Raw genomic sequence first — 25,677 nt, 5'->3', positions numbered from 1 at the left:
TCAATGCAGCATTTGATTAGTGACCTAGAAATAGTGCAGAATATAAATATCATATTCATTTTACAGCATAACTTTCCTTTCTAATAATGTCAGAATCCAAACAGGCTTAATGTGTAAATAATGTAAATAAATCCATGTGGTCTTAGCCTTCACTGTAATGATGCATGGATGTCTTTATTCAGGTGTGTGATGATAAGAGCACACACACACACACACACACACACTCTCTCTCTCTCTCTCTCTCTCTCTCTCGGAGATGAAAGGACAGATAGGCTAATAATGAGGACGATTTCTCGCCATAAATGATTCATTCTGCATCGTTCTGGGAACACGGAGGATATCAGTGGGTGTTTCGGGGTCTCTCTGGACTCTTGAGTTATTCTGGGAGATAATTAGTGCCTGTATTTTGCCTGCACCGTCACGACGCACTCATACACTCACATGAGCACACACACTCGCGCGGGTGCGGCGGAACTTCACCTGCGGCGAGTCCCTCCCTCATCCAACATACACACACACACTCACTTCCGGACACGACTGTGCCAATCCAGTCCTCAGTGCTGGGCTTTATCATGCAGCTCGCGCAGATCCACCAGTTCACAGGACTAAAGCACTAAAGGACTAAACTTTAATCCGCGCTCGTGGGAGAGACTCGTTCAGGATTCCTCACTCTCTGCCCGGTTTGAGTGACAAAGGCGATCCCGTGGGAAAATCACGCGCCTTCACAAAATGGATAAAGGAACGGGACGACTCCTTCGTCCTGTGATTTTGTTTTTTGCTCTTGGTAAGTTGACTAGTTCTTGATTAAGAAACGCCTTTACAAAACGCGTGTTCGGATTGAATTAGTTTAGATAACAACAAAAAAAGTTACAATGCGACTCATTTCTTCTAAATACAAGCTCGTTTTCATCATAAAATAGCCTATAGTGAGAGAAACAATCATATGATGAGTTTATAATAGTATAAACTCGGTTGTTTAATCTTACTATAGGCTATTTTATGATGAAAATGAGCTTGTTGTGTTTTAGATCGACCTCAAATTTAAATTATTATCGTCAAAAGATAGCAGAAGGTGTTTACAGTGCTTCCTTATCACTCTAGGTCTGTTAACCCAACAATACAACAGTTTGTTTCCTTTAGTCTGTATGTTTGATGTAACGTGTGACTCCAGGTCTCAGTGGTCTAATATTGGCTACATGCTCCATTAAGTGAAGTGATCCCGGGTTAGTTTGGGTGTAAATGTGTTTACTGCAAGCAGAGTGAACCTGTTTTTCAAGCATCATGTTTAGAATATCAGTGGTTTTGCTTCAGGACCCAAGGAGTCAAGTGCTAAAGTAGTTTACCATTCAAATATGGCCTTAAAATCAAACATTAAATGAATATTAGGCTACTATGAACCGTATGAGTCCAACAATATACGCTTCAAAGTGTATCTTAAATGTCAATTTTCATGCTCTCGACATACAATAATTCAGTTATTTATTCGTTTTCAAATGGCTGTAGCCTCCATGAACATTGATCTCAGATATGAATAATACGAGTTTGCATTGTCAAACAGACTACATGTGGTCCCTTCGTTCTTGAATATTTGGTTATGTGCTTGATTTGAGGATGAGGGAATGTTAGCATCTGCCTGAAAACTTCTACCACCTGACATGAATTTGTGCTAAAGGACTGTAAAGTTTTTCTGAATTCAGATCCACATACTACAATACTGTGCCGATAAGTTTTTTTGTGTTGTCTGATCCGGCTCGTTCCCTGGCTCACATTCATAATCATTCATATAATCAGCTCTGATCCACTTTCACTGTTCCTGCTTTAAATACTGTAGTAGCTTTTGACCTCAGTTGCTTGACAGCAGGTTTTATTGTACCATATATTTCTCCAGTGTCTACAATGTTTGTCTTCTGAGTCCTCCACCTAACGAGAACAACCGATCCCTCATGAGGAAACGAGTTGTTACATGCCATCTTCTCTCAGCTTTGGTTTCTGTCCCTCTGTTCTTCTCCTCTTCTGGTTTGTCTGTGGGTTTTTCTCCTGTGTAATGTCTTCGGCTGCCATGCTGATGTAATTCCTCTCACAGCACTTAATTCCCAAACCCAATAAAATGTTAATATTCACCTTTAGTTGCGCCCGCATGTTTTTATTCCAGTGCTTTGAACCTAATATGGTTATTTACAATGAACATTTCCATGAACCGACTCTTTGAGGTGTACTTTTAACAGATACACACCTTGAAAATGAACAGTCTTTCTCTTTTGGGAAAACAGAGCAAAACTATTGATGACTCATCCTGAACTCGGGACTGATCATTTCCTCTGACGTCACCACACTTTCTTCATGGTTGCTTTTTTTGGTTGACATGTTTTGGACAAACTTGACTGAATTTGGCTTTTATGACTTGAACCATGTTAATAAAATGTGTGTTTGAGCAGTTTTAACTGAAAGCAATATATCTTAAAATATTTCAGTGCCATTGTTTTGTCTCAAGATGCACCAGTAATATTTTTTTCTAAGACACATTTATAAAAGCTGTTTAAATGTCCTAATTGAACTAAGGTCTAATCCTGATTTAATCTAGGGTAAGTGTACCCATTAAGCCCACCAAAATCTAAGTCTGGTAAGTTTTTTCATAGATATTGACATAGTTTATAAGAAAAATCATTTGTTAAAATGCAAGATTTATCTCTCATTTGAAAATGTATTAATTAGCCTAGTTGATGTACATTTTAGAATAAAAAAATTAAGATAATTTAGGAATAAAGTCAGAAGTCTGGCATGGGCTTAATTGGTACTTTGGCACCATTTAAGCCTGCATGTGTTCCAAATAAGCCCACATCATCATTGATTCACAAAATATAAACATTAATTGATTTTAAAGAAGTAAAACATCAATATATTTATTCAGTGACAGGGAAGTATTAGATTAGAGCCCTGGGTGGGCTCGAAATCTTTCAATTTAAAGGAAAATTATATAAATTATACTATTTGTTCATACACAAAAAAAAACAATACATTTATCTCTTATCTGACATAATATCAATGTAGTTACCAAAGAAGTTTTGGGGTGACTCTGTGTGAGGTCCCCTGAGACAGCACATGGGTGGGGCTAACTCAACATTGCCAAATGGGATTGGTATGCAATAAAAAATGCCAGGGAGGTAACGAATTACTGGATTGGTTAAAATAACAAGCACCATACATTTATTTAAAAATTATTTTCTCTTTTTTTAATTTGACTTCAGAGTTGAAAGTGGGCTTAAAGGGTACATGGGCTTAATGGGTACACTTACCCAGCCCTTTCTGTAAACCCAGGCCTAAATGATTTTGGTTGGTCTTTTGATCCGAGGGCTTATAGCCTTTAAAAAAGGCAAACTTTAAATGTCAAAGTGACATTCAGAAATCTGAGGTAAAATAAATAGTGGTTTCTTTTAAAGGGGTGGTATAATGCCCTTTTCACAAATAAGTAAAATAAGTCTCTGATGTCCCCAGAAATAAAATAAGGCTCTGATGTCCCCAGAGTGTGTGAAATTTTAGCTCAAAATACCCCACAGATATTTTTATTTAGCATGTTTAAATTGTCACTTTTTGAGGGTGAGCAAAAACGCACCGTTTTTGTGTCTGTCCCTTTAAATGCAAATGAGCTGCTGCTCCCGGCACAGGGGGCGGAGCTTCAACAGCTTGTGTCCTATTACCTCACACACACATGCACTGAAAATTTCAAAAACGTTTAGCCTTTTATGTTCAACCCGGAGTCAGACAATGATGGAGAGACTCAAGAAGACAACATTTCTGAATGGTTAGTTGGTGAATTTATGTAGCTGATGTGTAGTTATCTTCTAGTCATTGATTAGCATATTCTGTCTTGATAATCTATAAATCGCGTTCCCGGGGGCGGGGTTTATGTAAATTTTAGGGTTAGTGATGTCACTAACCAGGGAGGAATGTGGTGTAGTCTCTACCAGCCGTTTGTTGTAGTCCTTAAAAAGTGATTTCTTTAAAAGCAAATATCTCCCTTTGCTTTGAACTTTGAGCGTTGTAACTTTGCAGATGTTGTTTATGCTCAAACAGCAGCATACACACTAACTAAAGTTAGAAAAGTGAAATCATTTTCAACCACCCCTTTAACATACATGTCACATTGACACTTTGGAATTGTTTTTATTAGGGATGCACCGATATGAAAATTGTCCGATACCGATAATTCCTTATATTTGAAAGCCGATAACCGATATATTGGCTGATAAATCTAAATCCAAATTTTATATAATTGAGAACCTAATTACAAAAAGAAATGTCTCAGCATTGTTAGCCATATCCCAAACACACAATTATAATGTTCTCATTATGATTATTTTGTAGCCGATATGACAGACACATGTTGCAATGAACGGTATTTTCCATTTTTGAAGTGATTCCAATCGTGATTCAAGCCATTCAAAACCCTCATGGTGAACAGTGAACATCTGAAGTGTCTCAGCTGAAGGAAATAATACATTATTTATTGGTTTGAATATATCAGACTAATTTTCTTATCAGGGGTGCGTTTCCCGAAAGCATCGTTGGCCAACTATGGTCGCAAGTTCCGTCGTTACCAATAGAGTTCAATGGACATTGCGATGAACTTGCGACCATAGTTGGCCAACGATGCTTTCGGGAAACGCACCCCAGGTCGATAACGACAACATTAAAAATGAATATTATCTGCCGATACCGATATGGTGGCAGATATATTGTGACCGTCTAATCTGTGTCAAAAACAACGCAAGAATTGCTCAAAATACGAAGTTCAGGCATTGCTCAGAGTAGCATAAGCCTGATAAGGGAGGATTAAAGGAAAAGGAAAGAATTTTTTTTTTTTAAATTATGAGGTTAAGTGCTCACGGAAGAGATGGGTTTTCAGCTGTCTTCTGAATGTTGTCAGGGATTCTGCGTCCCGGATGAGGGTGGAGAGATCGTTCCACCAGCAAGGAACTGTGAATGAGAATGTTCTGGAAAGTGATTTTGTGGCTCTCTGTGATGGAACCACGAGACGTCGCTCGTTGACCGATCGTATGCTTCTGGTAGGGATGTAGACTCGTAGTAGTGAGTGAAGGTAGGAGGGAGCTGAGCCTGTGACAGATCTGTAAGCAAGCGTCAATGCCTTGAACTTGATGCGAGCAGCGAGAGGTAGCCAGTGCAGAGAGATGAACAGAGGAGTGACGTGGACCCTCTTGGGCTCGTTGAAGACGAGACGAGCTGCAGCGTTCTGGATCAGTTGTAGAGGTTTAGTTGCACATGATGGAAGTCCAGCCAGAAGAGCATTGCAGTATTCAAGCCTAGAAATGACCAGGGCCTGGACGAGAAGTTGTGTTGCAGCTTAATTTGCAACTGCGAATTAGTTTAATATACAAACATACATTGTGCCTACTTCAACTAATAAAAACTGTTTTAAATAGATGAGCTGAACAGGGCAGTGAAGGAAAAAAACAAGCAAAGTGTCTGTCATGCAAACAGTATTGTTTAAAAAGCATCCCAGGATGCTTCGCGTGGGTGGTGACTATATGCTGACAAAATATAGTTTTGTGATCACTTGCATTTATATCATAGTTTAGTTTGATGACTCTACTTGTATTCTATAATGTGTAGATGCACACTGATACTGTATACGTGATCATACTGTTCCCTCAGTGTTTCCCTGTATGTGATCTCTCGTGTCTTCTTGTCTCAGTGGCGTTCAGCGACGGTCGTGTGGTGAAGGTGCCGCTCAGTCCACTGGTGCATGTCGAGGGACTGGCCGTCTCCATCCGCTGCAATGTGTCCGACTACCAGGGGCCCCGGGAACAGGATTTCGACTGGTCCATGATGCAGTCTGGTGATAAATCACTCAAACTCATCTCCACCTTTGACGATAGCTTCGTGGACCCCACAGTGAGGGACCGGGTCAACAGCGGGGACATCAGCTATAAGAGGCTGAGTGATGATTCAGTGGAGCTCAGGTTCAAGAAGGTGCGAGCGACAGACAGCGGTGTGTATCGCTGCAGCACCCCGAGCACAGACTCCGTCATCAGCGGGAACTACCACGCCGATGTGGAGCTCAAAGGTGAGTCAAGCCTGCGTTTACCACACACCTCTGGCTTTACCAGACTCCTCTGGCTTGGTTTTACACACCATTCTGTAGGCCTGTACACAGGGGCTTTCGCACCGGAGGAGCCTTTTCATAGTTCCTAGAACTATTGGTGGAAGTTCCCGGTTTTCGGCGTGTTCGCACCGCAGGAACTAGGAGCGATTTTAGTTCCAGGAACTCCTTTTGGAGGAACTAATTTACTCCTCCTTCAGAGTCGGGTCTTAACCAGCGCTATAGGAACTACAGTGACGCTAGTGTTCGCTGATTGGCCGAACGCACGTGAAACACCAGCATTCGCCATTTAAAAAAAAGCTGTGTAAACACACAGATTATAGCCTATATATTTCCTCCAGAAACTAACTCTATGAACATGTAAAACAGTGATAGCCTCTTAACCGTTATGCTGAGGAGAAAATCCAACGCACCTTTGAGGAGACCAAGAGAAACATGATTATTTCTGGACATCAACCACACGGCATACGCTAATACCTTTTCATTACTGTCTACTTTATATGTATAACAGTTCTATCTAATAACGAATTAGACAGATCATAAACTAATGAACACGGTGAATGTGAGCACTGTGAGCTCAGGCTCTGGCGTTCTCAGCGCAGTCAAAATAAAAGTCACAACATCAAGTGTGTTTTACGTCACTTCAGAGTTCATACTGGCGGTCTGAACGAAACCAGGAAAATGTTCCTAAGGGAACCATTAGTTCTCGGGGAAGTTCCCATAACTGAGTTCCTAAAACTACCCTGAGCGAAAGCCCCTTGTAAGCTTGTGCGGGACTAGAAAAGCAGGTTCATTTATTCATATTATGCTCCATCTGGAAGTAAGTCTTCAACAGTCCCGCTCCACCTGCCAGACCAAACTGAAATCATTTATTTATTTATAATAAAAATGTTGCAACGACTTTAGAATATACAAAGAGAAAATCGATACACTTGTATATCGACTGCTATTTTGGCATTTGGAGATTATCAGTCAATAACTCAGAAGTGGTCGTGCTGCCAAAACCTGTCCATTTGTGAACAGGGTAAATATTAATATCGCAACGGTTCGTTTAGATTCTGTGTTTTAAGTTATTTAAAGTAATATGTTTTTATTTGTTTTAGTAAATTTGAGTTGTATATTTTGCCTTTAAATCAGCTGCCTGTGCTCTAGAAGTCTGTGTTGGCACTAACAAGCCCTTATAGGTTGACTGATTGGAACAATATCTAATGCGAATGTAAATTAAACAGCAGAGGTGTATCCTGACCGCCTAACATAAACCAAACCAAACCAAACTGAGTTGATAAAAGTAGAAAGCTGAAAGGATTAGTCCAGTTTTAAGAACCCAAGTGCAGTTTATTTACAACTACTCAAAACTTGATCAAACATAAAACAATGGCATGAACTCATGGACTAGACTAGAACGCTCACCAACAGTGGTTACACTAACAGTACTTGAAACAATGAACCAATGACAACACAGAAGACATGGCAGGATCACATGACTAAAACAGGGGATCACATGACAGACATGAACCAAGAACATAAAACAAAACCAAATCGTGACAAAAGCAGGCTAATCCTATATGAGAAATATCAGTTTCCCCCTTTCCCCAGTGGAGCAGTTTATTGAACCCTTAAACAAACAAAAAAAGTTTGCATATGTGTTTTTTGAGTATTATAGTTGGTACATATGAACAAACATCAGGCTTTTATGGGTCATGTCATATAATAGATAGAATATAGAGGAAAAAAACAGGCCCAGACTGAGCAACGATGTGCAATTTTATGCTGATAAACCTGTTTATATGGATAAAAAGTCTGATGCAGTTGGGTTGCAAAGTTTCCAGACACTTTCCAGAACTTTCCAGGATTTTTTGGAAACTTTTGGAAATTTTCAGCCCCAATGCAACCCTAGATGCTTGTCATGTTCAATCAATAAGATCTTCATTAAAAGTACAGCAGATACTGACACAAAATCATGAAATATCAGTCATCACTCTATATCTGCCAATAATGTGTTAGTAATATGATATTTAATGCTTAGTTTTATTATCAAAGCTCTGTAGTTTTAAAACAATGCAATGCCATACAGTAATGATTGAGAGATGAACAAATAAACCTTCCTCTAAAGCCTGATGATCATATTTGATCTAATAAATGATGATAATCAAGTAAAGCTGCTTCAGTAAGTGTTCATCTTGAAATATTACTAACAATATCAAAGTTATTCTAGCGTTTCCTTGATAAAATCAGAGCAGATCTGACACAGAAAGACTCGTGAAGCTCGAGCTGAAGGAGGACGTTTGTACAGTTATACTGAAGACTTTTACTGGGTGAAACAGTGTGATCTATCAGTCAGAGACAGAAGAACTGGAGGACGACAGCTTCTTTAGCATTTAGACGCATTAGAAGTGTGTGTATCAAATAAGATATATCGGGTCGATCTCAATGAATCCCAAAATTCGAAATTAATGATATTTGCCTATTCTGTAAATTCCATTAAATTTGTGTTAAATAACTTTAACCAGTTTCATTTGATCTCATGAACCACATTTCTTCAGTGTTAAATATTCAAGCTGAAGATGAGATGGACAGATGACGTTGAGACGACAGGTTCTTCAGCAGTTTAGATCATTGAGAGTCCTGTAGCGTGTCAGATACTGTGGGCTTTACATGTTTAAACTAGAAGTGTAAAGGAATGCGATTCGCTGCGAGGCTTGAAGTGTCACAGAAACACAAAGACTTATTCTTTGTTCTGCTGAATACAGTGAAAGTCTGTGGAGCTCTGAAGCTTTTCTTAAGATGATGTGCTGATTTTATCACTCCTCTCCATTTCTGGAGATGGAGTAAATGAACTCATCCGCACCAACAAAGAAAAATAACAGCTCTACTTTATAAAACGTATAGCTTTAACAAAACAAAGCTTTATTTACTCACTTTGCTGTAACTTGGAGTCTCTAAGCGATATGCTGTTATTTTTGTAAATGTGAATTGAGGAATCTAGCTATTTTCAACAGTTTGACACTGTAATAATACAATAAAATAGTCAATATTAACTTCTACATCCTTGATAGCCTTGTGTGATTGTGTGAAAATCTGACTGATACTGTTATCTGTAGGTTTTCTGGCTCAGTAAATGACATAATCGTCACGTCTGAGTGAACATTCCCTTTCATTTGTGGATTTAGAGATAGAGAAGAGCGTTAAGGACGCCGTCACCATCAGGAATTTCCCTAAAACTTTAACTAAAAGAGACGATGACACTGACAGACACAGAGCGTGAGAGAGGTCAAGGGTCAAACGCTAACCGCCTCTTAGCAGCTCTTTCAGCCTGTGGTTTAGCAGAACAATATAAACTTGAGTCGAAAGTGTGAGGAAACGAGTGACATTAACCGAAAGTGTTCAGTCTGTTGTTCATGTGATGAGTTTAGGAGATCAGAATGAAAGTCTTCTCGTTTCTGTATGTTAATGAGGAGTACGTCCAGTATAGAGAGTGACGAGAGACCTGGCAACTAAGTGTGATTTATGTGTTTCAATGTTCATCTGAATGAGATGCAGAATCAGTAAAATATGCAGTTCTCCATTCACATTTAAAATGAACAATAAACTATATTTCTTATCATTTTCTTGAAGATAATTGTTTTGGCCTGAAAGAAGTTGAGATCAGAAAAATTCTGCTCATCAAGGCTGCATTTATTTCAACAAATATGGAGTAAACACTGTGAAATATTATTACCATTTAAAATAACTTCAAATGCCTCTATATTCTATGTGAATATATATATAGTAAAGTGTAATGTATTCCTGTGATCAAAGCTGAATTTTCAGCATCATTACTCCAGTCTTCAGTGTCACATGATCCTTCAGAAATCACTCTAATATGAGGATTTGCTGCTCAAGAAACAGTGTAATCTCAGATGTATGTTTTTTTCTTCATCATATCCCAGTAATGTTGTATTTGTGCTGATCCCAGCTGTCTTGTTACAGGTGAAGTGTGTTATTTCTGCAGCACCACTGGCAACAAACGATATTACAGGAGCCAGACAGGGTCGAACTCGAAAATAACATGTTCTAAGCCAAAAATGTTAGATTGGTGTGTTATTATCTGTTTGTCCTAGCAATGGAAGACAGGTGGTGTATTGAAAACAATATTTGTGCAAGTCTGGTGACGTGAAAATCACACACTTCCCCTTTAAAAACACACTTCTCCTCCCCCGCCTGCTTTAAAGGTGCAGTGTGTAAGTTTCAGCGACCCAGCAGAAGTTACGGAGGCCGACAGGAAGTGACGTCGTCGTCTGAGACAGCAGAGAGTAGCCGGTTCACCAATGAGGTTCTTTACAAAGATAAATTAGGAAATTAGGTTTACTTAATTATTCAGTAAAACTATGTTATTGCGAATATTATTGTTACGTGTTCTTCATTGTGCCAGTGTTTTATCTGCTGACTTTAGCTTTAGCTTCTTTACACGAAGAACAACACAGTGACGAAACGCGTTTGTAGAAACATGTCGCTGTAAGCGGACCCGCGGTGTGTGTAGAGAGAAATGCTCATTCTAAGGTAATAAAAACACATCGGTTCATTAAGTAAGGTCTTTATACACCACTGAACACATAGTTATGTATATGATATTGCATTTCTGTAACAGAACCTCCTAAATATTACACAACGCACCTTTTAAAGTGTCTTCTGTTGTGTCCAGTGATCGGGGACAGCCTGAAGATTTCTCCAGCCATTCCCAAGTTCACGGTGTCCGAGGGAGAATCCGTGGAGCTTCGGTGCAACACGACGCGGGGATTCACAGAGCACACCTTCCTCTCCGTGTCCTGGTCCCTCAGGAGAACCGGCACCGGCCCGTTGGAGGACATCATGACATTCGGGCCAGACGATAAGATCAAAGTAGGAAGCAACTACACGCAGCGCTACACAGACGGGGGGATTCGCTTGGACCTTCGAGGAGGGGGATTTTATGGACTAGTCCTGAAGAGTGCGAAGCCGTCAGACCAAGGGGAGTATGTGTGTTCGGCCCAGGAGTGGGTGAGGCAGGGAGAAGGAGGAAAAAACTGGAGGAAGATTCAGGAGAAGTCTGTGGATATGGGGAAGGTCGTGGTTACGCCCACAGGTGAGTCCTGTCTCATTCTCTTCTCAGGCTGTACTAGTGTATCTGACTACGATTATGGGACTTGTTCAATGAAACATTGGGAAACTGATGAGTCCTTTTCTCTGCGGCATTATGAGGTTGAGCGTTAAAATGAAGCTGGTATTATGCTGTTTTATAAAGCCCCTGAGTAATGTCTAGTGCTATTACAAAATATGATTGTTCTCCATTTTTGATGACTTGAGATATTGAAGATGTGACGACATTTCCAGAAAGAAATAGAAAAAAAAAAAAAAAAAAAAAAAAATCAGTGGCCTTGGTTCTTAAAGTCCCCCAGTAGTCAATTATTTTATCTCATAAAACTCATCTTTGATCACCAAAATGGCATATTTAAAAGTTTTTTCCTTGTCTTCATGGCTTAAAATATCTTGAATGTAACTCGACACCCTATCCTCATTTAGTATTCGTGGTTCTATTAATATGCAAATGAGCCCCGCCTCCACTCACTCACTCAGAGATCCACTGGTTGGCGATCACACGTTGATCTGATTGGTTACAAGGTAGTTTGTGACGTCAGAAACACCAGCGATTTCAAAGCGTGTTTTTGAGACTGTCTTTGGTTCACTGCAGTTTTAAGGAGAAAACACTCAGCAATGCTGTCGACTTATGAATTTACAAATGGTTTGTCTTAAAGCAGATTAAAAACACCACATAGACACATAAACAACATTAAAAGCTGGATTTACACCACAGGGGGACTTTAAGACATTAAGTTAAATACGGGGTTAAATAAACTAATAATCTAACTTTACAGAACAACTGTATGTCTCTGAGGAAACTCAAAACATTTTAGCAGTTGGTAGTGGAGTATATTCAGGTAATTGAGCAAAAAGTAAAAAAAAGTTTGAAAGATAAAACACCATCAAAACACTAAATAGATGTTTTAACCCTGTAAATCTACGCATCCTCATAATTGCCCATGTTTGGACCAAACACACAAAATTAAACCATGCAAGTGCAAGGCATTATGGGTATTCACCCTCAGTAATAGATGCAATAATATGATATTTAAAGTGTTTCTAGCTTTATAAAAGCAAACTCGAGCTGTCTGCTTTTGTAGGTGAACACAGTATCGCAATTTGCACATAAATCCATTATATATTGAATATCAAACAAATATTAATCCTGAGATGAAGTAAAGACTAGCTGTGATGGTTATAGTGGTTCAAAGGTTCAGGATCAAACCGAGCTGCTCGATGTTTGACCGCAACCACTAAGAAGTTCTCACTATTGAAATGTGCACATTGCCTCTCATACTAATTTACATAAGCCCCTGATGACTTTATTTCCTTTTTAAACATTAGATAGTTCCTTTAAAATAGAGTATGCTAGAAGAGAGACACAGCACAACCTCACTCACTATCAACATGAGACCTTTTAAAACATTGTGTTTGTTGTCTCTAATTAAAACCATAAAGCTCAGATCTTTGCACTCAGCTGTGTGTGTTTTGTGTGCAGTATGCATTAGACAGTCAGTGAGCGTACGGGAGATTCGCCGTCTGAGACTGAGATCATAACAGTTGTCTGGGTTACACAAACTGCTACTTTAACTCTTTTTAATTTATGCTGGGATTTGTAAGTGCAATGATTGCCTGCAGACATCAGACCGGAGACAATGGCGCTTTCTGAGTCCCTGTTATTACGAAGCATTATGAACAATGATAGCGAAGTCTAAGGGATTTCTAGACTGTAGCTGTGACCTTTTATTAAAGCCCTCCTGCCTATCCGAGCTCTTTCAGGAGGCTCTCGCTTCAGTAAAGTGCTCATTTAATCTGAAGTTATAAAGAGGCCTACAGAAATTGGCAATGCCTAATCATATTCAGAGTCAGATTGGATGCCCAGAATATTACACCAAAAAGTACAGTTAAAGTACCATTAAATCAGTCCATACTCGTACCCGAGTCTTCTGAGGTCATGCTATATATAAGTGATTGTTTTGTTCTGTATCTCTCACTCTTCTCTGACTTATTCCCATTCATTATCACGAGCACATTCAGATGGCCTCATTCTTCTGGCGTGTCGGTCACAGCATCTTAGATTTGGCTAGATGCACTTCACTGACAACCCAACATGCTTTAGTTTAGATGATACACAGAACTTCAGATGATAGTTGCTGGCTTAAGGAATCGCTTGCGTTCAGTTTTTATCTCACCGGATCAGAAACTCCCTCAGGGAACAGAAAGTCCCAAACACTTCCAGACGAGCAAACTTTCTCCCAACATCACACTCTACTTGATGAGGTTCGATTCCCAGGGAAAGCAAGAACTGATAAGAATGTAAACGCGTACCTTGAAATGCAGTGCGTCTGCCAAATGTAAAGTACTGTACCCTACTTCACCTCTAAACTATGTAATATTACTAGATGTCGAGAGCAGGCAGTTTTAACAGTGGTGTGTGTGTGTGTGTGTTTGCCGTTGGCCCTGATGTTATCTCGGTTCCTGACCCTCTCACCGGCCTCCAGACGTGTGTGTGTGTGTGTGTGTGTGTGTGTGTGTGTGTGTGAGCGATGTTTGAGTTTACCAGGCAAACAGAGTCTCTGCTGCTCCATCTCAGTCGACTACACTTCACCCTTCACACATGAGCAGATCTCGGTCACACTGCTTTAGAAAGCTGGATTTCATAACACCAAAACAAGTTTATTGACTTGTTTTAAAGACTTCTGCATCACACACACTTCCGGTCTAAAGCTTGGAATAAGTCTCTTCTGTTCACCAAGGGTGCATTTATCTGTTTCCTATGTGAATATATGTCATTTATTCCTGTAATGTTCAGCATCATTACTCCAGTCTTCAGTGTCACATGATCCTTCAGAAATCACTCTAATATGAGGATTTGATGATCAAGAAACATTTATGATTATTAATATTGTGCTGCTTAAGATTTAATACCTTTATTCAGCAAGGATGCATTAAATTGATCTAAAGTGGCAGTAAAGACATTTATAATGTTACAAAAGATTATATTTCCCAGAAATGCTGTTGTTTTGAGCTTTCTATTCACCAAAGAATCTGGAAAAATAATATGCATCACAGTTTCCACAGAAATATGAAGCAGCACGACTGTTTTCATCATTGATAATAATCATAACTGTTTCTTGATCATCAGATCATCATATTAGAGTGATTTCTGAAGGATCATGTGACACTGAAGACTGGAGTAATGATGCTGAACATTCAGCTTCTGATAGTGTAACAGTGACTCCACATCACTGGAGTTGAATCGACTCTGTTTTGTTCAGTCCGGTGTTGAGTAGTTTATCTCTGCATGTCTGATCATAGTTCACTCTCAGCGGAGGTGATGATAGTAATCTGGAATCTGCTGTTAGTCTGTGAATGATTGATCTGGCCTTTTCCTGCTGGACTGGACTGACAGGGATATGCACTTTATAAGGCTTTACACTGTCAAATGATGGAAAGAGAAGCAAAACATTTCTTGTTTAACATTATGTAAAGTAGGGCTGGACGGTAGAGCTGACAAATGGACTCGATCTTTTGTTTTCATTGAGACTTCACATATTTTATATTTAATGTGTGTGTTGCGATGCGTTGACTTAAGTTTAACCAGTTTTAATCATGACAATCAGTTTTGTCATTTTATAAATGACCTTGTGTTGTGTCAAAATAGTGAAAAGTACAACATGAGCCCATGGAAATGGCATGCAAATAGTTTTGTGTGTCACGCCGGAGGATTATTAAGCTATTTTGACACTGTTTCCAATAGTTACATATTCGTTGCTTTTATCCAAAGCAGCCTAAAATGAGGAACATCACCGAGAATAAGAGCAAACCACATCTGCAGTCCATAAAGTGTGCGCTAGTACACACGCAGACAGTAGAAACAGACAGATGTGCATTAGTTAAGTGCTTGTGCTACGTTAATAAAAGTTAATAAGCATCAATTAGCAATTATTCTTTCTTTCTCTCATGTGGAGGCGTCACACCCCAAGAACGAATACATTTTAATTAATAGTAGTAGTAGCTTTCCCGAGCTTCTCCTGTTGGGATCATCTTCAGGGATTCCCAATAGATTGTTCAAGTTCAAGTGGATTTTCACTCCACGTGACTCAATGATTATTACTTGTATACTAATTAGTATTGAGTCATCCCCTAATTATCTAACTGGATCACACAATACTGTATTTAAATAATAAAATGTCAATCACACTACAGGACCAGATGTTCTACCGTGACATGAAATAAACCCTGATGTAATATTTTGCATGAATGGACCGTAATGGAGAGAGAAACACATTTCTTGACTGTATCATGACGAGATATGTTGTATAAAAGCCTCGTTTCTGAGGAATGTTCCTCCGTCTCTCATACTAACGGCTCACTGTGAAACATCACAGCTCATGTAACTGTCCTGTTTGTGTCGAGTCTTCAGGCCGCCGGTTGCGTGCTTGTTCTGCCGCTGGTGAGAGAAGAATCATGTCAAGGATCTCTGCAACATGCAGCTTTGTTTTTGAAGTCTCGTCTCCCTCAACGTTAAATGTTAATCAGTGTTTTGCATATTCTAACGGCGCTGTGAATTCAGCTCGGGGAATTTCCATGTTCAGGATATTCAAAGCGTTGCCACATCGTGCTTCTGAATGCAATTCGGCGTAGACGTCGTAGTCAGAGCTTGCTGGTCTTATGATCGTGGTTACAGTGTGTTTCTGAGGACACAGCAGTGCTAGAGCAAGTGCTTGGCTGTTGTACAGTGGGATGTGGGTCAGGGTAAGATAAGAAGCAGAGAAACTGGTTCAGAGACTAATTTTATCACTTCAGGTCTTTTGTCTTTATTAGAACAGGACTTACAATAGAGAAGCACACAAAGTGTTTCTTAAACATACTAACAGGTGTCTCTTCTCAAAGCACACAACAGCTGGGACAGTGACTCCAGTGAGCGTGTGTGTGTGTGTGTGTAAGAGAGCTTACCATAGCTTGAACAATGACAGCTGAAAATGGAGAGAATGTGCACCCTTGCCCTTCCCTTCTCACCCAGAGCAAAGCTAATAAAACTAGGTCGACTAGCTAGCATACCTCTACAGCCTGGGTGATGTAGCCTGTGCCCAAAACAATTAGATCCTAGTGGTTTTCATTCTTTTAATATATTTTTGATGTCAAATGGGTGATTTATTTTTTCAAACATTCATGTCTCTTCTTGAATACTGAAAAAATACTGTAAAAACAGTGAAAAATTATTACAATGTAAAACGGCTGTTTTCTATGTGAATATATATATATATATATATATATATATATATATATATATATATATATATATATATATATATATATAGTAAAGTGTAATTTATTCCTGTGATCAAAGCTGAATGTTCAGCATCATTACTCCAGTCTTCAGAGTCACATGATCCTTCAGAAATCAGTCTAATATGAGGATGTGATGATCAAGAAACATTTATGATTATTATCAGTGTTGACAACAGTCGTGCTGCTACATATTTCTGAGGAAACGGTCATATTTTTTTCAGGATTCTGTGGTGAATAAGAAAGTTCAAAAGACATTTTTTGGGAAATAGAAATCTTTAGTGACATCATAAATGTCTTTACTGACACTTTTGATCAATTTAATGAATGAATAAAAGTATTAATCTCTTTAATAAAAATGCAGTGTGGGGACTTAAGTAATGGTTTTGAGTGATGGCTCAAATGAACCACTTGCTCCTTTCACACAATACAGTCTCTAACGTGTGAACAGGACTTTCCAAACATACTGGTAAATGGTTCTGGCAGTTTTTCGGCATTAAAACATCATTATTGTTTTAAATTCATGTGCCTCAAAATCATTCATCAAAATAACCTCTCCTCCATCTTGCATCGACGTCTGGGGACTATTTCTTGAATGAGAAGCGCTTCACTCAGATATACGTCACAATAGGGAAGAAAAGACGATCACTACTGTCGTTTCATGACCTCTTTAAAACATTGCTTTGATTGTTTGAACAGTGGTTTGAGGTGGGACTATCTGACCAATGGCACATTTGAAGGGAGGGAAATATATATGTAGCTGTAGATGTACGTAGATGTAGGAGAATGTCTTTTTTTTGTGGCTGATTCTGTGTGACTGACTGTCTTTATTTCCCCTCCCTCTCCCGCAGATCTGCAGTTCAAGGTGACCCTCACGGCCTCTCTGAACCCCCAGGCCACCAGTGAACCCACTGAACTGCTCTGTCAGGTGGTCGACCTCCTCCACCTTCAAGATGGCCGCCTGGCCGTGACCTGGTCGTACTCCACAAACACACCCGGAGACGTATCCCAGACGAAGATCATAATAGCCTCCCTGAATGAGCAAGGAGCTCTGATCCCCGGGAACGAGTACCGGCCGAGACTGGACAGCGGGGACATAGCGGTGACCAGGAAAGAGTCTAACGTCTTCGTTCTGCGAATGCTTCAGACTCAAGACGCAGACATGGGCTCCTATTCCTGCGCGGTGAGCGCGTGGATGCCCACCCGGCAAGCTGGATGGGAAAAAGCCAAGGAGGTCCAGTCCACTCCTGTTTCTGTTCAATGGACACCACAGAGTAAGCACTAAATCCATCCTTTTATTGTCTGTTACATAGGGGTATACAGTATATCGCAATACAAAAATGCAACAATATGCATCGTGGATAGTGACAATCTGTATTGTGTAGTTCACCCAAAATGAAAATTCTGAGTGAGGAAAAAATACTACATTAAACTACTATTGAATATCATGTATAACAATGCAATGGGGGAATATGTGTTGGTCCTGATAATGCCAAATATCTTATGCTACCAGTAAAAAGTGTCCTACATTATTTTAAATATATCTTGTCAGTGACAGAGTGTAAGCATATTCATCGACAATAATTTCAGCTTCAGAATCATGAATATTGTTATTCTGGTGTCTCTGTTCATTGGGTTATCAGATCTAAGCCTATTCATTTACACCCCCAATGTAATACCAAATTTAGCATTTTAATCAACAGTTCATTTTTTGTTAACCTTTTATCATATGTCTTGGTGTATCACAATAATATCATATCGTGAGTTCAGTATGGTGATATGTATGGAATCGTGACATGAGGGTGTCGTTACACCCCTAGGATTACATCTAATTTGATAAAGGTGGCCATGAAGCATGTCTTTGGCCAGAAATATACTCTGAGCAAGTAAGTTTAAATGTGTTCAGCCCAGCCTGTCCTTTCAGGGTTTTCAGGGTCGCTCTCCCGATCATTCATTTTTACCCCATGAGCTAAGAGCTCCCAGCATCTGTGACCATTGCACCACTTATAGCGCTGTTTTAAAAAGCATCAAAGCGCGGTGTTTGAAAGTCTCCACTGTCTCTCATTTTTCAGCGCTCAATAAGGGATTAGAGTAAATGAGTTTAATTGTGTCTGTGATGGCGTCTTCTCTGTGAAGACAGATTTAGCTCACAATGGCCGCTCTGTCTGGGACTGTGCGCTTTCCACTGCATTTTCACTAGCCGCGTGTCCACTGTCGGGCCAGTGCGAGCCAGGGCTTTAAACGGGCCGTGCCGGGCTAATAGCACCGGGCCTGCGTTTCCACTGTCGGGCCAGAAGCTCCACAGCGCTTCACTAACACACGCCCGTAACACGCCTCTCTGGAACAACGTCACACTAACCCATCATTTCACCAACAAATGGAAGTTTTATCAGAAAACTAATCAGAAATCACTGGAAACAGCGTTGAAAACAAACATGATAAAAGCGGCCGTTTGCTGGCATTTTTGTTGTTTATTTGAATATTTAAAACCCAAGCATCGATGTTTTACCTCAGGTTTACAATAAACAGTGATACATTGATCATAATGAATTAATTTATGTCAAAACTGCACATTAGTCACTCAGAAATAAATTACCGTTAGGTCTATTTCACAAAAGAAAGAGGACACACTTACTACTTCAGTCGCGTCTGTTTCTGTTTATCTGGTAGTTACAGGACATAATACATCACATTTAGAAAGAATGATAATTTCTACAAATATATGGCACCAAAAATACGACCTGAGGAGCTTTAGCACTCTCTCGACTCCCATACAGATATTTTCAGTCAGAGAAACAGAAAAAAAGTTGCTTTATTTTATGATAGTCCGGTATAAAGAGACGAGACGTAGGCTACTGACAGATAAAATAAAAACATGATAGCCTTTATGATTGGTCTGATTTCTTCAAGCGTATTTTAAAAGTCTTTAATGCTGACAGAATCATCCGGCGCTGGCGTCTCCAGACTCAGGTGAACTCCGCCTCTGTTCGTAACCACTCCTCTAGCCCGAGCTGGCCCGCTTTGGCCCAAGGTATTCGACGGGCCAGAAATCCTGGCCGTTGGCCCCGAGTAAGCCCCGATCAAGCCCCGGAAGTGACAGTGGAAACGCGACTACTGATGCTGTGCTCTGAAACTGTATCTGATACCAACGAAATGTACGTTTCTGATATTTGTTAGGTGGTGAGCATCTGTAAGGTGTGATGGCGTCTGTTAGTATTCTTTGTTTACCATTTCTGGAAGAATCATATGGCAAAAAGTGGAGAAATTTGGCACACTAATTGAGGAATGTCTAAACATGGCGATTTTGAGGTCTTTCTTAAATCCACTAGCACCACCAACAGCTCATTAGCTGTGAACGGTGTTATCTAGACATGGAATTTTGTCAAAATTCCCAAACTACAAAGTTTGTCAAGTCCTTACCAAAATATGCTCAGATTATCTTCAGATTAATCGTCAAACATTTTTAAAGGATTTCCAATCAATCTCTGTCAAATTTGACTTGAGAGCCTCTAAATAGAGGTCTGCACTCCTTCTCGACTACTATAGGATCAGAAAATTAATTAAAAGTTAATTAAATAATTAACTAAATTAGTTTTTAAAGTGCAGAATGTTATATGATTTATTCATCCATTGCACACAAAAAATAAGCAGTTTACATGATTGAGATTTTCAATGTCTTTGGATTGCAAGCAACAGTGAGGCAGAGTACCTTTCTGTTGACTGCTGTGACCGAACATGCAACAATGTGAGGTCTGTTTGTTGGGGAATTAGAAAAAGTAGCCTATGACACCACAGGAGACTGACTCTAAAGCTCGGGTCACACCAAGCCCACATCAGAGAACTAGCGGTGATGAAAGCTGTCTGTTGTTGCCTCTCGTCATCTGTGTCTCGGCCAAAAAGCTGTGCTTGAACACACCGAAAGAACAAAAGGTGACTGATAACGAGCACATGGGTTCTGCGCCTGCGTGGAAGTAAATATCTGTCTATATCAGCAGCAGGTATCACTCAGAAAGGGGAACCGAAACTAGGACTGTAGATATGCAGTCTGTAAACAAACCAGTGCTTGCTCACCATTTTGAACACCAATCACACTGATCACAGTCTTCATTGCTCGCCTTCATCACTTTTGTTCTTATTCTCGTGCACTGACTCGTTCGTTAAGCTGAACAGCCAATCAGAGTTCTCTCGCTCATCGACGCAGATTCAACATGAATTGGCCCCCCAAAAAAACCCACGGCATCCGACTTGAGTCAGGAACACACCGAAAGAACCAAGCCTACCGACGCTCAAAAACGCCCCGCCGTTGCCCGGCCGTCAGCTTGGTGTGATCTTTACAGGATTGGGACTGAAAAATCTACATAGAAGGGATCTGGGAAAAACATAAAAGTTGCAAGCACATATTTCGTGCGAAATCTTGCAGGAAAATCCATTCCACACAGACCTCTACCTCCAGACAAGCTTTGTGTCATTGCCACCATATTGTGAGAGTTTGCTGACAGCGTAAAACCAATGAGTATAACGTAACGCTCTGAAGTCTATTCATATTGCTTGAGTTAAACAGAATTCATTGGTACCTCACTTTGTTAAATTTTCTGTCCACCAACTATTAAAAAAAGTTGTTCTTCAGATCTGTTTAGTGAGTACCTCACCTACTGGTCAAAGTGGTCAAATTATTTATATCTGCTCTCAACTTTTGAACTGCTTGGTCTAAAAGTGGTTCTGGCTATTTGGTTCAAGCCCAGTATTCTTGCTTTCAGATATACGTACAAAAATACATGCCTGTCTTTTTTAGATGAGTAAACACTCTTTGAGGGAAGTTTAAGGACTGTATTTTTACAAATGCTTAATGATGTATTTTTGTGTGGTCTTTCCAGTTCCAGTTGTGCGAGTCGTAGCCCATCGTGTGAGAGAAGCTTCGACTGGTGGATCCACGTTTGAGATGACTTGTCAGGTGACGGGTGAGAACCTGAGGAGCCCCGGCTACACTGTCCTCATCCGCTTCGAGGAGACCTCGGGAGGCAAGTCCCGGAAAGTGCTGTCGCTCAGCCAGGACTCGGTTCTGCAGTCGGAGGAGTGGGGCGAGCCGAGCCGGGTCGACAGCGTGGTTCTGGAGAAGACCGGGCAGCTCGAGTACCGCTTCCGCCTGTATGGGGTCCAGGTCACGGATCGCGGCAACTATTACTGCGACGTCACGGCCTGGACTCGGGATCAGAAACAAGAGTGGGTCAAAGCCGTCAGCGCCGAGTCCAACAAGATCGAGATTGCCTTTGTACACACAGGTATTACACTGCTAACCAGACTAGCCTCAGAATACAGTGAGCTTGAACTCAGAGGAGTGATGCCGAATTGCCTGTAGGTGTGTTTACAGCTGAGCTCATGTTTCACACACACTAATGCTGTAGTTCCCTCTTTATGTCTGATTCTGGATGACTAGAGCTCTATAGTCTCTCCCTCAGGGCAGATTCCTCTCTCTCCCTCTTAATCACTCACACTCCCTCGTTCATAGGCAGCGTTTTAAAACACCATAGACACTCCTGATACTAAGGCATTGCATGTATCCTTCACAATTAAGTCTGTCTCTTAATGAAAACAAATAAATCCAACATGGCAGAACAAAGGAATGAAATGTTGATTATAGAGCGCTGCAGTGAGAACATATTTCTGTAGAACATCCCAAAAGTTAGAATCACCCTAACCCTAAGGGTTTTATTTATTTATTTATTTTAGACAAAAAAAACCAATATGGTCTGTGACCAAACAAATGTTTATGATTCTTACACGTTTTGTTAACCTGATAACCTTCACAAATTAACTCAACTTTCATGAATATTGAAGCCTAAATACGAAGCCAGACGTAAAAAGCTAAATGTAGGCTATAACCTCTGTAGTCACATTTAGACACTTGATGGCAACTGTCTTTTTCAAGACAAGTAAAAGCTTTAAAAATTAAAAGGAGGCATTAACAATGTATTTTATGTCACAGAATAAAATGTGAGGCGTGGATCTATGGGTGGGTCTTGACAGCTTGCCCAACCTTTCAAATCCAGGGAAATATAGAATTCTTTTAAATACAATTTTCTTAATGTTTAACAATTCTTCTAATAATTATTTTAAATGTGATTTTGTTTTGTCATGAGAATATCTGGATTACAACTAGCAGCACCTTTTTGTGTTATGATGACACATTTAAGAAGGAAACGCATCTAGACAGAAATGACAGGACCCCGTAACAACTTGACACTTTTGTCTTCTGAAAAAGCCCTGCATCAATGTTTCATTCACTGATAAAGTATCTGTAATAATAGTTCAGACTGATTAAAATGGACCATTATACCCAACATTTGTGTGTTATGCACTTTAATATGCAGTGTATTGCATCATTGCAACTTTTGAAATCTATTGAGAGGTGAAGCTCTCATGCAAAGTGCTATAATGAGTTCCACTATGAGGAATTTTACAATTCAATCACTTTTGAGATTCAAATTCGGCTTTGGAACTCTTGGAACTCTTGGAACTCTTGGAACTCTTGGAACTCTTGGAACTCTCTCTCTCTCTTTGGAACTTTGGAACTCTTTCTCTCTTTGGAACTTTGGAACTCTCTCTTTTACTCTATTTTTTTTTAATTTTTTTTATGAATTAGAACAAAAGTATGAAGAAACTGATTTTTGAAATGTTTATAGAAGTCTTAAACATCCACTAAAAGACTATGAAATCTAGGTAGACTTTAATGACAGTGAATGTGTGTGTGTTTCCCCGTCTGCAGGTCCAGTGTTCAACATATCCATTCATTCAGAAGCACACAATCTGTTACCAGGAGACACAGTTCAGATGAAGTGCATCATTTCCACACTGGACGTCTCTCCTAACACTGGCAAGTGCTGACATACTACCATAATGAATATACATATAGTACAATAGTTTTTCTCTTTTATAATTTCAAACCTTCTGATGTCTAATTCTAGTTTGATAATTTGATAATTTATCTAATCCAGTGGCATTGCATTTTGATTTTGGTTTATGTCCAAATTATTATAAAGTATATACTTCGAAGTAATGAGAATAAGGTTTTATTGCACTGGAATGTATTTTGGGTTTTGTGAAATTCCCCCACAGTGAACTTGAATCTCCCTGTTCAATTCACAATGTCACATTCTGCTTAAAGCGCTGATGTAAGAAACGAACAGAACCTCAAAAGTAGCCGAGTGCTTTAAGTATTTTAATTATTTAAAGTTTTTTTGTAAAACACTTTTTAGCTTTTGACCAGTCATTTTAGTGTGGATGCTCTGTTCGTAATCCGCTCTCTGGATGGCATGTGTTAATAACAGTATCCAGGTTTAACTTTTTGATTAAGGCATCAGTATTCAGTTTATTCATCAGCACCAGAGTCTTCGTTTTACTTTAGAAGTCACATGCTGTTGCTCATGTTTTATGGGGTTTTGCAGTTATTCACAGACAATATTATAAACTAATGCCTCCATTTAGAAATGATTACCTAAACTTCGCCCCCTGAGTCACATCCTGTATCACGTCTTTTCCTTTTGTTGCTGTTGCTTAATAGTTACTCATAAATATGGTATGAGCTGTTATATGGGGTAGTAAATTGAAGTGCTTCTTTATAGTGCCTAAAGACTTTAGTGCTTAAACTTCACAAATGAGACTGCATTCGTCTATTACTTATTGGTCTACTATTAAAAAGTAGGCGTTTTGGCATTTGTACACATATATTTGTGAAAATCTGTGGAATCTATTTAAATCTGATAAATGTGTTTAATAGAACTCGCTGCTCTTATTAGTAGCTGAAAGCTTAATCAAATTAGCCAAAGTCTTATAATAAACAAACCGTACAATGTGTAAAATGTCATGATTGAGGGTCCTTGTGGTAAACTGGTCCTTTCTTCAGATCTTGGCAGAATTGGAACGTCCGTCATTTAAAGTCGACATGAAACAGAAGTTGCTCTCATCTTTTCTAACCTATTGTGACTGCGATATTGACAAAAAATATCATCTCGATATTTTCTTGATGATGATAATTAGACGATATTTTGCTGAGTGTGTTTATTGTGTTGGTACCTCTTCAGGTTTAGGACAGAGACTCCTAAAGTTTATGTTCTGTGCAGTGGTCTGTTCAATTGTGGTGAAGTTTCAATTGATTTTGACCTTTTATGGGCATTTTTATCTTTTATAAAGCCATTATTTTGTGTCAAATTCTTACATTTAATCAATAAATTCAATTTCGTATCAATTCATTGAAATCGGCATCAAAAAAATTCATCTTTGCAATGCAGAGGAAGAATGTTTAATGCAACTCAGAGGGACGTAAAGGTATTTAACCTGCAGTTACAAATGCATGATGCTTTGATGTCTTTAACATAAAACGTTGAATATTGATATTTTTCAAATAGTTCTAAAAATGAAAATGATACTTTAAATGTGAAATTAAAACCGCCATTAGGTGGCTGCAAATCACTTTTAATGAGTGAGTCATTGAGTTTAAATTGAATGTTCAATCATCGATTTATTCAAACTCCTGATTCATTCAGGTCCAAAGCATTTGACTGTATTAATGAGTGAGTCATTGAATCATTCATTCAACCGATTCGTTCATTCAGACATAACGCATCTGTGTGTTGCTCAGAGATTGAACTATTTTCATTGGTGAAATAGAGCAAAAACAGGCAATATTGCAAAATCGAGTCACTATTAAATGCTTATTGATTTTATATTGAGATTTATATTGATATTTCAATAAATATCACATTTGCAATAATGTTGATTTGGAGAAAAAGCAGCATTCTTTGTGTGATCTTGATAAACTTGATTAAATGACAAATATAAAAGACATACAGAGGTATTTTTGCCCCTTATCTTGAATATTGAGGACATTATAAATGCATTTTACTAGACTAAATCACACAGTGAAAGCGTGCGCTCTAAATGTATAAGCGCACTAGTCTAACCTACTAGACTACATCACGTAATGTATGCATGCAACTCTCTATGTGTGTGTCTGTAAAGTGAGGGACATGCTCAATAATGTCAGATCACACCTTGTTAAAACAACAATCACGATATTATAGTAGGCAACATACCGCAAACGCCTAATTATGCCGTATATCTGAGTGAAACGGCTTCTGGAACAAGAACAAATGTGGGCGGGGCTTGATTTTGTC

At 39.3% G+C, this 25,677-nt stretch overlaps 1 protein-coding gene across 1 annotated transcript in view; it reads left to right on the top strand.

Moving 5' to 3' along the window:
- Positions 1 to 295: 295 nt before the first annotated feature.
- LOC307164178 (prostaglandin F2 receptor negative regulator-like) overlaps positions 296 to 25,677 on the top strand; it is a 32,982-nt gene continuing 7,600 nt past the window's right edge. Inside the window, exons 1-6 of the mRNA XM_079880648.1 lie at positions 296 to 784; positions 5,711 to 6,082; positions 10,800 to 11,219; positions 17,359 to 17,781; positions 21,382 to 21,786; positions 23,271 to 23,378. Of these exons, the coding sequence (XP_079736774.1) occupies positions 730 to 784; positions 5,711 to 6,082; positions 10,800 to 11,219; positions 17,359 to 17,781; positions 21,382 to 21,786; positions 23,271 to 23,378 (1,783 nt within the window). The 5' untranslated portion in view covers positions 296 to 729. The remainder of the gene's footprint in view (positions 785 to 5,710; positions 6,083 to 10,799; positions 11,220 to 17,358; positions 17,782 to 21,381; positions 21,787 to 23,270; positions 23,379 to 25,677) is intronic.

The sequence above is a fragment of the Squalius cephalus genome (assembly GCF_949319135.1).
Source record: "Squalius cephalus genome assembly, chromosome: 9".
Classification (NCBI taxonomy): domain Eukaryota; kingdom Metazoa; phylum Chordata; class Actinopteri; order Cypriniformes; family Leuciscidae; genus Squalius; species Squalius cephalus.
This window is presented reverse-complemented; position numbering and strand designations above follow the sequence as displayed.